General features: G+C 34.6%; 1 protein-coding gene across 1 annotated transcript in view; it reads right to left on the bottom strand.

Annotated features, from left to right (window-relative positions):
• Positions 1-12516, bottom strand: part of DIAPH2 (diaphanous related formin 2) — a 249292-nt gene that overhangs the window by 206470 nt on the left and 30306 nt on the right. The window contains exon 4 of the mRNA XM_039223208.1: positions 12308-12412. Within this exon, the coding sequence (XP_039079139.1) occupies positions 12308-12412 (105 nt within the window). The remainder of the gene's footprint in view (positions 1-12307; positions 12413-12516) is intronic.

The following is a 12516-nucleotide window of genomic DNA, read 5'->3' as shown; positions in this document are numbered from 1 at the left end:
TGAATGTTCAAGTCACCCATGCTTGAAATTTCAGTCATTATTGTTTCACATATCTTCTCTGCCCTTTTCAACCATTTGCTGAGACTTAGATATTTTACTTCCACAATCTCTTATCTATACTCTCTATTTAGTTCTTACTAATCACTCTTCAGTTCAGGGTCTTATTATTTAAAGTGCTACAATAACCCGCAGCTTCATCTCCCTGCCCTAGTTTCTAATCTGTTCAATTTCTACTGCTCCATTAATCTTCCCCACAAATACAGCTCAGATCTTCTCATTCCATTCCTCAAAGCCTTGCAGGATTCCTCTCTATTAAAGTACCAATTCCTCAGCATATCCCTCCTAAAATGACCCTAACCTATCTTTCCAAATTTACAACCCACTACTATGCTTAACCTATGTTTTTAGTCACCTTAACTAGCTCTTGTGGTTGGTTAAATAGTCCCATACCTCCTCTTGTTCAACCCTACTCCAACCACACTAGCCTCTTTGCTATTTTTAAAATACACAAGGCACACTCTTGTCTCAAAGCCATGGAACTTGATGTTCTAACTATAAAGACCTTCCCTTGGGGCGCCTGGGTGGCTCAGTCAGTTAAGCGTCCAACTTTGGCTCAGGTCATGATCTCATGGTTCGTGCGGGCTCTGTGCTGACAGCTAGCTTAAAGCCTGGAGCCTGCTTCACATTTTGTGTCTCACTCTCTCTCTCTGCCCCTCCCTTGCTCATGCTGTCTCTATCCCTCTCTCAAAAATAAATAAAACATTAAAAAAAAGTTTAAAAAAAAAAGATCTTCCCTAAATATCTACACGACTCTCCCCAATTTCATTCATGTCTATTCAAATGTCACTGCTCAGAGAGCTCACCTATCTAAAAGAGCACATCCACGATCACTCTCAGCTTTCTCATTCTACTATTTTTTTTTCCTTCACAGCACTTATCACTACCTGCCATTAAATGTAATATGTGTCATTGTCTATAACCCCAACTAGAACGTAAGTTCCATGAGGAATTTATCTGTATGGTTCATCATTTGAGCACCTACAATAGGGTCTGGCACATAACAGATCAGTAACTATTTTGGTAAAAAAATAAACTTTGGTAAGAGAGGTTAAAAAGATCACAGGGAATGAATGAATGAGTGGTGAATCAGGGCGTTCAAATTCAGGTCTTTCTTATGCCTAAACAAACACTATTCCAAAAAACATCATACTCTTGCCCTAGGCACTCAACTACTTGTGTTGCTAAATTCCCTTATATTTAATATCAAAAGGTATGGTCATTATAATTCTATTTTCCAATTATCATATGTAATCATGTCATTCTTTTATTTTTATTTTTCCCCCCACAGAAGAATGGTGATTTTTCCACCTGTGGAAAAATTATTCCTGCCATGCAGTGAAATCAAATCAGTCATTTTAGCTGTTTTCTAAATCTGTTTTATGCACTGTGTTACTAAATAACAAAAACAATTTATTTTGGTTCAACAAGTTGTACAACACTTATTTATAACCAGAAGACACTGAAAAAAGTCATTCAGTTTTTTCAATCTCTACCCTACTCCAAATTCTCTTTTGCTATTTTAAGGTACCTAAGAGAAAATATTTTAAAATTTCCATTTATTGATGGTATCTATTCAACTATTTTATATAAAAAGTTTTACAATAACCTTGTTAACATTATATTGAGACCACATATAAATTTTTTCCTCAAAACCCGACAATAATCTATACTACAAAATACATACCTTCCAATACATAGGCAAAGGATTCTTTTTCCATCTAGCTAAATCTTTTTCAACATTTTTTATTAGAATAAATTCTATCAATAGCACATGTCTTAAATACTTAAAAAAAAAGAAGCTGCTCATAGTCATGTCTCATTTAGCGTGTAAACTTCATGTTTTTATGTTCTTTATTCCAAGCATTTTGCAGATTCAATACATTTAGCAAAAAATGTTTAGACCTACTATTTGCAAGTCTATTTGTATATTAAATGTATTAAATATAAAAATAAACTTCAAAATCATCCTGAACTAAGTATTGTCATCCTCTTGTTATGGATAGGGAGAATGAGATTCAGAGAGGTTAAGTAAATTATCTAAGGTCACACAGCTTGTATATAGCAGACTGAGAATCTGAATGCAGGTCTATTTGTCTCAAAACCCATGACCTCTTCTGAAATTTACATCCCTTCATAAGCTCTATACTGTGGACACAAAAAGTCAGACCCACAGAGTGATAGTATTATTCAAGGATATACATTGCTATAAACTAAAATAAACCAGATATATTATAATAGAAGCCATTAAAGAACATGTAATAAAAAATATAAGATAAAGAAGAAAGTGATTCCTTAAGAGAGTTAAAAATGAAGTGTTACTGGGGCGCCTGGGTGGCTCAGTGGGTTAAGTGTTCGACTTCAGCTCAGGTCATGATTTCACCGTTTGTGAGTTCAAGCCCTGTGTTGGGCTCTGTGCTGATGGTTCAGGACCTGGAGCCTGCTTCAGATACTGTGTCTCCCTCTCTCTCTGCACTTCCCCAGTTGTGTTCTCTCTCTCTCTCTCTCTCTCTCTCTCCCTCCCTCTCAAAAATAAGCAAACATTAAAAATGCAAAAAAAAAAAAATGAAGCACTACAGAAGTTCATATAAATTATTAGGTGGAAATTGAGGGGGGGTGAATAGGGAATGGAAATCAGGATAGGCTTAATGGTTGGGGCGCCTGGGTGGCTTAGTTGGCTCAGTGTCCGACTTTCACTTAAGTCATGATCTCGCGGTTTGTGGGTTCGAGCCCCGCATTGGGCTCTGTGCTGACAGCTAGCTCAGAGCCTGGAGCCTGCTTCAGATTCTGTGTCTCCCTCTCTCTCTGACCCTCCCCTGCTCACCCTGTCCCTCTCTCTCCTAGAAATAAATAAAACATTTAAAAAAATTAAAAAAAAAAGGATAGGCTTAATGGAGGGGCTGTGAAGGATGGGTAGAATGTTGACAAAGGAAGAAAAACATTCTATGCAAAAAAGATCACAGGATGAGGAAAGTCAGAAACATAACTGCATAAGGCTGAAGGAGTGGTTATGTTCAGATAACAACAGGCAGTTTTCCAGCCTGATTTTTAAAGCAAAGTTTTATAATGAAACTTTGGTTTCATTAAAGGAGAATAATGAAAAGTAAGGTTGATAGTAGTTCAAGATTGGGAGGGCCTCAAATGCCCCTGTATCTGCTGCTAATCAACATTAGACAGACAAAAGAAAGACAAGATCATGCAAACCTAGTTCATTACATATTCTACCTTTACAATTTCAATCTGGTTTCTATATGACTCATTTTTTGACTAACATATATAATCTCTAGGCAACCATAATACTTAAAATGGTTATTTCTAGAATTTATTCTAGAACACTTTCATGAAATTCCTATCTGCCAATTTTACCAATGAACACATACTTCTCATCTTTTGAAGGCTAATAAGACCATGAGAAATAAGCCCTTTTGGACCTGACTTTACACCAGAGTGATTTTAATGATTGTTTTTCACTCCTCTTTCTACCCTTAAAAAAAGAAAAGAAAAGAAAAATCTTCCTCCTTAAGGCACCCCTCAGACATAAACTCTAGAACTAATCACTCATTTCTTCTAGAAGCTGATTCCCATGGTTTCCTCCCTTTATTGCAGAATATACAAATTTCAGTGTGAGGAGCAGGCCATAAATAAGACTGTGGGTATGAACAGTTATACTGCAGATCAATCATAACATCTGTCTCATTACACTGTCTTTCAAAACACTCTCAGAGAAGATGAAACTTTTCTATGAACCATATATAGCCTGTTGGCTTGCCATTTTACAACCTTTACTATACTGTATCTATAAGGCCCTATCCTTATTCTGTTTACCTGTCTTTCCATTAGACCTAGTATTTTGAGTAAAGATGCTATGCTCGTTGGGGAAAAAAACATGTACATGATTTATTACAATAAAATATGTTAAATATTATAATACAGATATATAGTGATGCTATGGAAAGGAAGGAGTTATCTAGGACAAATTCTCCTCATAGACATGAAGCTTAATTTTGATGGATATTTACGATATTTCTGGGCACACTAAAGAAGACCATTCTAGTTCAAAGAAATAGAATATGCTTGATTTAGAGGTATTAAAGAGCAGATGTTAAGGAATTGCCAAGTGGTCCTGTACAGATACAGGACAGGCACATGTAAAAATGGAGATGAAGATGAAATTAGAAAAAGGAGCAGGGGTAAGATCGCAAAGGGCAATCAGGAGCCATTTGAAAGGTTTAAAGGGGGAATCAGCATGATCTGTGATAACAGCGTAAAACATGCATGGGCAGGGTGAGAGAGTGAAGACCAGGAGACTATTTAGGAGGCTATGGCAATTACAGGTGTGTTTAATGATGAATCTAAACTAAAGCAATAGTGGGAGTAATTAGGGAAGAGAGTTGAGTTATCTAAGAGAAATAATCAACAGAACTTCAACTCCACTGGATATGGAGAAATCAGTAATAGTTTATCAGCGTTGGCATAAGTCAGGAAGAGACCAAGCTAGGTTCAGCCCACATTAAAATAAACTCAAGATTCCTTTATAGCCCAAAACTCTATTTAACCCCACCCCCCTACACCTAGGCTCCAGTTTAATACAGGTCCTCACTGATCCATACACAAGCGGATCCCTGAAACAAATCTCTATCCTAATCCAATATTTCAAAGTGTGCTCTGGGGGCGCCTAGGTGGCTTAGTCGGTTAAGGGTCCGACTTTCGCTTAGGTCATGATCTCACGGTTTGTGGGTTTGAGCCCCGCGTCGGGCTCTGTGCTGACTGCCGGCCCAGAGCCTGGAGCCTGTTTCAGAGTCTGTGTCTCCCTCTCTCTCTGACCCTCCCCTGCTCATGCTATCTCTCTCTCTCCTAAAAATAAATAAAAATATTTAAAAAAAAAAAAAAAAACAAAGTGTGCTCTGTAGCCTACCTTAAAAGGATTTCCCCGGGGCGCCTGGGTGGCTTAGTCGGTTAAGCGTCCGACTTTCGCTTAGGTCATGATCTCGCGGTTTGTGGGTTCGAGCCCCGCGTCGGGATCTGTGCTGACTGCCAGCTCAGAGCCTGGAGCCTGTTTCAGAGTCTGTATCTCCCTCTCTCTGACCCTCCCCTGTTCACGCTGTCTCTCTCTATCCTAGAAATAAATAAAAATATTAAAAAAAAAAAAGGATTTCCTGTAGTGCTTGATAAAGATGAAGAGTTCTTGACCCTATCCTAGACCCCTGAGGGATAAAATCTGCATTTATGTGTTTTCAAGTTTGAGAACCACTGCCCTAATCCAGCCTACCAACTACTATCAAATTTATTTTTCTTAAACCCTGCTTTCCTCATGTCACTTCCTTATTCACACTAATTTCTAATTTTTCTACCTGGACTTCAAGATCATCTTTCAACTTGATTTTTCAATATTTTCAGTATAAATACACATTCTTTGTTTGAACAAAGTCGACTTCACCTCTTGCTTCCCTCTTTTCTGTCCCCTACCCACACAGTTTGGTTCTTTCTCTAAGCCTTTGCATTGAATACTATTTCCACAATCTGAGAGCTTCTCCATTGTCTCATCTCCCTCATCAAATCCTAGCCATCACAACTAACAATTCCTAAAATTCCAGCTTAAGTCCAGAAATTTGCATGGGGTTTTCTCCAATTACTTTACCCCTATGTTTCTCTCCTGCTTATGAATTCCTAACACTTACAGTCAGTATGCACAATTTAAGAATGGATTCTTCCCACATATATTATTAAAACTGTAAGGTCTTAGCCTTATTTTCTAGTCACCAATGAACCTAACACAATTCCTGGAACATAATAAACACTAAAGAAATATTTGCTGATGTTTGAAATTACCCCCAAAAGACTGATGGCTTTCCCCCCATCACATAAATTATAAAGGAAAAAAATAGGGGGTGGGGCGCCTGGGTGGTTCAGTCAGTGAAGCATCGACTTCGGCTCAGGTCATGATCTCACAGTTCATGGGTTAGAGCCCACATGGGGCTCTGTACTGACAGCTCAGAGCCTGGAGCCTGCTTCAGATTCTGTCCCTCTCTCTCTACCCCTCCCCCACTTTTGTTCTCTCTCTCTCTCTCTCCTCAAAAATAAACATTAAAAATTAATAAACAAAAGAAATGGAAAAAAAAAAAGACTAGAGGCTCCTTGGGTGGTGCAGTCAGTTAAACATCCGACTCTTGATTTAGACTTAAGTCATGATCTCAGGGTCATGAGATGGAGCCCCATATCTGCCACAGAGTGGAACCTGTTTAAGATTCTTTCTCTCCCTCCTTCTCTCTCCCTCTACTGTTCACTTGCTCCCTCTCTTGAAAGAAGAAAGAAAGAAAGAAAGAAAGAAAGAAAGAAAGAAAGAAAGAAAGAAAGAAAGAAAAGAAGGAAAGAAGGAAGGAAGGAAGCAAGGAAGGAAGGAAGGAAGGAAGGAAAAAAAGACTAAATCAATTTTTAAAAGCAAATAAATATTAAATACATTCACTATTCTGAATATCATGGTACCTGATAATATTAAAGATAATGTTTCCTGCCTTGTTCTCCAAATAGAAACTGCTTAGTCATGAAGACAAAGTATTTACAAATACCTCTCAATTACAATACAGGCCCTTTTTGATATATTTTGTGATAGCGTATCATGTAATTATGGCAATGAAATACAATGCCCTGAGTATAAAATTTCTAAAAGACAGCAATAGAAAGAACTTTAAAAAATAATGTAAGCCAACCACTTCAACATATCAATTTAATAACTGAATCTCAAGAAAATTACATGACTTGCCCAAGGTCATACAGCCAATTAGTAGCATCTAACAGAGACAAAGACCTAGACCTCTTGACTGCACAACAAAGGTTGTTTTTATTATACTATGTGGTCATTGATACTTAAACCAAAGTGAGATACTTTAATAAGAATTCCTGCTGGCATCAACCAAACTACCATCCTGAGATGATATCCTACCCTCCTGAGAAACTGAGGTAAAACACCCAATATCATCAGAATCAGAAGAACTAAATCATAAAATCATAATCACAGGCAGTACTCTGTAAAATAGTAAAAATTATAAGATCAAATATAGAAAGCATATTCAAGTTCTAAAACATTTCCCAAAACCACAGGAAAAATACTTACTACACAGGAAAAATACTTACTATGGCTAAATTCTCATCACCTCATTTTTATCATCTTACTACTTTGGTAAAATATACTCAAAAAAAGAACCAAACATATAAAATACTATAAGCAAAAACTACTCAATTCCCAAAAGCATAAATTCGTATCTAAGGGTAAAACACATCTTTTGTAGTCACTGTAACTTTACTTCCAATTATCTGCATATAGTAGTCAACGAAGAATAGTTATGGGATAAAAGAAACAAAAAACAAACAGCAACAGTTATTAATAATCAGAAGCTTTTCACAGAAATTAAGTGTTTAGTAAATTAGTAAATAGCTAACCCTATGTATACATTTAATACTTTAAACTTAGTTGCTAAAACAAATATACCAATAGTAATTTCTACCATATTAGCAAAATGTGTGAAGTCTCAAAATGAGAATTCCCAAACAATTATTACTGTTTAAAGATTATTTTAATATACTGCAATGGGCTTATATAGTATAATCTAAATACCACGTAATGTAAAATTAAGTAAGTGTAACCAGGTCTCAGATACTTTACCAGCTCACAGCCACTCAACAAACATATCAACAGAAAATTGAATTTTTTCCAAATAATGCTTTTTTTTCTTTCCTTGTTATAATGGATATAATATTATGGTTGAAACAAGGTATTTTAGAAAATAAATGTTGCATTTAAAGTCATGCATTAAGTTAAGAAATGAACTGCAGGTTGAAAACTGGAGTATGTTATATTGTTATAATTTTAAGTTTTATAATACTGTTTGATATTATACTTGAAAATACAAAGAAGATAGATTGCTTATGACTCTAGTTTTCTAGGCCATCCTAGCTTTTGTAATAAAATAATAGAATAGAATAGAATTAATATAATGACATAAAAGCAGTTTATATCTAAACATGCAGATACTCATAAAGAGAAAACAGTTCAAAAACAGAAACTTTGAGCTTTCCTAATAGATAAGAGATAGAATTTCTGAGAGGCAGATGGTGTTTAAGACAGCAAGAAGTGAAATCATACTTCTAAACATAATTTTATGCCAAAACCCTAATAAAAATCAAATCATTGTTATCAGAGCCCTACACTTAAATAGCAAGCAATGTCCAAAAAAGAACTAATTAATCCACAGTAAAACCTTTAAACTGATAGCAGTTATTATCAATATGTGTTCTATTTTCCACCTAATACTTTAAAAAGAAAACTAAAATATTATTGAAATACCAGTAAGAATCCTAAATTGAACAGGATACTACAAGACACAAAATGATAATGACAGTCTCTAAGCAAATTATTTCAGAGGAATCCCTGAATCTCCAAATAGAGAAGCAGGTTTCTTAAATACTCATTCAACAGAGTATTTACAGGTACTGATTATTTAGCTGAATAAAAGCCTCTTTGATGCCATTAACAGTCTTCTGAATTGAAAGATACGCTATTGACCTAAATTATTTTCTCCGACCAAAAAGACAGAGGTCTTATCTGTCCCGTGTTTATTTAACACAGACATGAGACTAAAACAAGAATGCAAGCCTGTATTGACACTTAAGCCAGGTGTATACTCAGTGAAACAACCAGAATATAGCCCATTAATAGTTATGATTGCAAAATGCTTGCATTTAATTAAAACACATACAGCAAACAGATTAGATTGGCCAAGGAAAGCTAAAAGAAACTGGTCTGGTCAGTTTGACTTCAATTGCTTCACCTGAGAAAGAAAATATCTGCTAACAGCAAAAGCAAAATGGTAATACATGTATACACACACACACACACACACACACACACACATACACACACACACACACAGAGATATACTGCAATTTTCAACTGCTTATTTTATGGGTCAATCTAAAAATTCTAGAGGTGTATTTGGTATCACTATTTTAATCATTCCTTATTGAGATTTTTTAAAATCAATAATACCTCTCAAGGGGTCATGTGTCTTCAAAAATGTGATTTTACGTATTTTAAAATCTCAACTTCCAAGACTGTGATTTAAGTTAGAAATAAACTAGTCTCTTAATATTCTAATAATGACACTGGCTTTTGGCAAACTAATCTTAGGATTTCAGTGACTAATTTTTCCTCATGAATGTCAATATAGGCTGTTACAATACAACATACAAGATGCCCTAAATCACTACTATTTGTGCTTCCTTCAGGATTATGAATGGGTATGACAACTTCTGCAATATTAACAAAGCTTGGTTTTCCATTTCTGAAAATATATGCTGGTGTTTTGAAAATGTAAATTCTTACAGATTGTTTATGGCCAAATTATCTACATGTAACAACACTCTTAGGTCAGGTCCATAACCACACTTGCCATAATGAGCAAATAAGTCCAGCTTCTGCAGAGAACAAGTTCTTCTGCACTCCCTTATTTAAAGTCCATTTATCGCTGACAGGTATTCAAGCTACTTTTTCCTTTAACATTCCCACAATTTAATATTCTCTATTATGGAATTTTAACAAGAAAAAACTAAGCAGTAGTTTGCATCATTATCTTTTAATTTCCTATATATTTTTACTCTGTGCTTATTTAAGCAAAGTTAATTACATAATTACATTTGCTTTGGAAATGGGTTTTGAGCACATACCTGTATATTAGTTTCATCTTGTTTTACTCTTACCCAGGAACCCAGGAGAATGATGGAAATTTCTTACTGAGCTCATATTTTGTTTGTTTTTCAATTCTATGCAAAATGACTAATGCAGGTGGTACAGAAGGAAATGTACAATTTATGTTTAAATTTAACTATAATTCTCACATGTTCTACATGTGACTATAAAACATTCCCCATCAGGAACACTAACTCTTAACTTTGTTCTTACTTTAAGATTAAAGTTTTGACTACTTATAAAGTATTCTCATAAAGAAGTGGTTATATGTTTTTCATCAGTGTATCAATATAATGAAAAAGTAAGCAAAAAAAAGTAGAAGATATACAAAGCATGTCTAAAGCCTACTGAAAGACAACAGGATGGAAACCTTGGTTACACAGCCATAGGCTACAGTTTATGCAAATATTATGGTCATAATCATGAAGAGGTCAAAAGAGGTTTGTTTGTCACTGAATGTTTATTTTGTTTATCCTTCTCACCTTCAAAAGGAAATTACATAAGTAATTTTCTTTGTTGTAACAATGGAAAACACAGTACTAGTTAACATCTCCCCTAGATGAAAAAGCTTTAAAACATGCTTATCAATAGGCTTTCTTTCATCATAATACTTGGTCCACAAAAAATATTAGGAAATAAGAAATATAACCTTGAAACTCTAATGAAAGTGATACATGCATGTCAGGTGCCCATACATATGTTCAATGAAATAAATAAGGGTCATATACTAAATATTTATAGTACTGATTCCGAGGCTAATGCCTTAAAAAGAATGTTCATGTCTTTGGAGAAACATTTAATTTCCATCTTTCAAATAAAGCAATTCAAGACGCTCATCCAACATTTACCCAAATTTTGGCATTTTGATGTGAAAAATGAGTATATAACCTCAAGTGTACATGTCTTTGGCCAGTTAAAGAGGAAACAATGTGAGAATAAATGAAAACAAGTTCTACATAGAGTAAAAATCAAAAGGTTAAGGAATAAGAGCTTCGTATAATCTTCATTATATCCAGTCCCACTTACATAAACAAAACCAAATGAGCCAGAGACACTAACAAAATTTTATCATTAAAAACACATGATTATTCATATATTATTATCTGTACTTTGCACTCCGATTTAGTTACATAGATTTACTAGTGTATCTGCTTTTAGGTGTTTGAAAAATAACATGAAATGTGCACCCTGCATTTCCTAAAGCATTTTTCTGTGAACAATAACTTGAGTGCAAAAATGAGAAGAGATTCATCAGAATTTCAAAGTAAAACCCTATGCATCACCTAATTCTATTGAAAATGACGCTCATGGCAAATTTCACTTATCACTTGAAACATATTTCTGCCCTTGGATACCAGAAGCAAATTAAAAAACATGCTGTTGCTCTGCTCTGGCAGAGCTGCAATGCGTTTTGTTTAAATAGTTCAGCATTCAGATTTAGCTTGCTTAAACTACAATATGGAATCAATACAATTGTAGAATTCAAGGCAAAATGCATCAGTAATTGCCACTGTAGTTACTGCACTGAAATAGCATTAACAGGATCGCCAAATAATTTTAGAACATACTTTCCAATGAGGAACTATTTTCTTCATGGATCAATTTTTTAAACTTAAAATATTCATTTTTAAATGTAAATGCATGTGTATTATTTATATATATCCACATAATACATATACCACACCCATAAAATTATTATGTATAATATGTGAAATAGGTGTGTGTGCACATGTACACAGTGATTTTATGAACTCTAGTTGTATAAAGCTTTTTACTAACAGAAAGGTAAAAGATACATTTAGCATTTCAAAAATACATTTTTTTCTTGCGAAAAGAAATCAAACCTGAAGTCTATTTTTGGAAACATCTTAGGAAGTGAACAAAGCCACATACATATTCCATTAAAACACTAATGTTTTTCCTGCTGAAAACAAGTCTTTCCGAAGAACTCTACTTTCAAGTCTTGAAACTCACAGAGAAGTGATTAAAGCTCCAAGTAAGCATTCTCTTTTATATTAAGCTGCATGATAACAATTATGAGATAGTTAATATAGTAAGTACCACATAAATAAAAAACTTAAAACAGCATTATTAAAAATATTGCTTAAAACTTCATGCAAGGAGAAACCAGACATGAAGCTTTAATGTAAACTTAGTTAAAACTTGTGAGTAGACTATGCTTGTGTCTTCTCCCTCAAAATTTTCATATAACCAACAGTATATTTAGTGGAATACCTACAAATTGCTCTCAATTTTTAGGAAGTGCATAAAACCACTGCCCCAAAACTCACTGGATTAACTCAGAGGCTTCTATCCTTAGTCTGCATTGTTTTAAATAATAGAAGTCTCTCGAATTATACTAAATGTGTAAAAATACATGTATGAAGTTTTTCTCAATAGTCTATATGAGTATACTGAGGCAAGAACTTGAAGATCTGAGGTTGGTTTCTTTTTAAGCAGATAATGCTGAACTCATTACAAGAGCACCAGGAAAGTGTCACTACTTACAGATTTGGCAGTAGCAGAAATATATTGAACGACCATCTCACGCTTGGTGGTAAAATCTTTGTTTCGTAAAGGAGCTTTCCGTTCTTCATTAAGATTCATGTCCTCCTGTTATAAAGAACATCTACTGTGAATATTAACATATTTCTGCTTGAGTTGCAAAAGTGATTAATAAATATCAAAATTCTCTTTTAAAATAGCCATGCTGTGGC

The sequence above is a fragment of the Hyaena hyaena genome, unplaced genomic scaffold (genome assembly GCF_003009895.1).
Source record: "Hyaena hyaena isolate Hyena2069 unplaced genomic scaffold, ASM300989v1 scaffold_1292, whole genome shotgun sequence".
NCBI lineage: Eukaryota > Metazoa > Chordata > Mammalia > Carnivora > Hyaenidae > Hyaena > Hyaena hyaena.
Note: the sequence above shows the minus strand (reverse complement) of the source record. Positions and strands in the feature narration are given on the sequence as shown.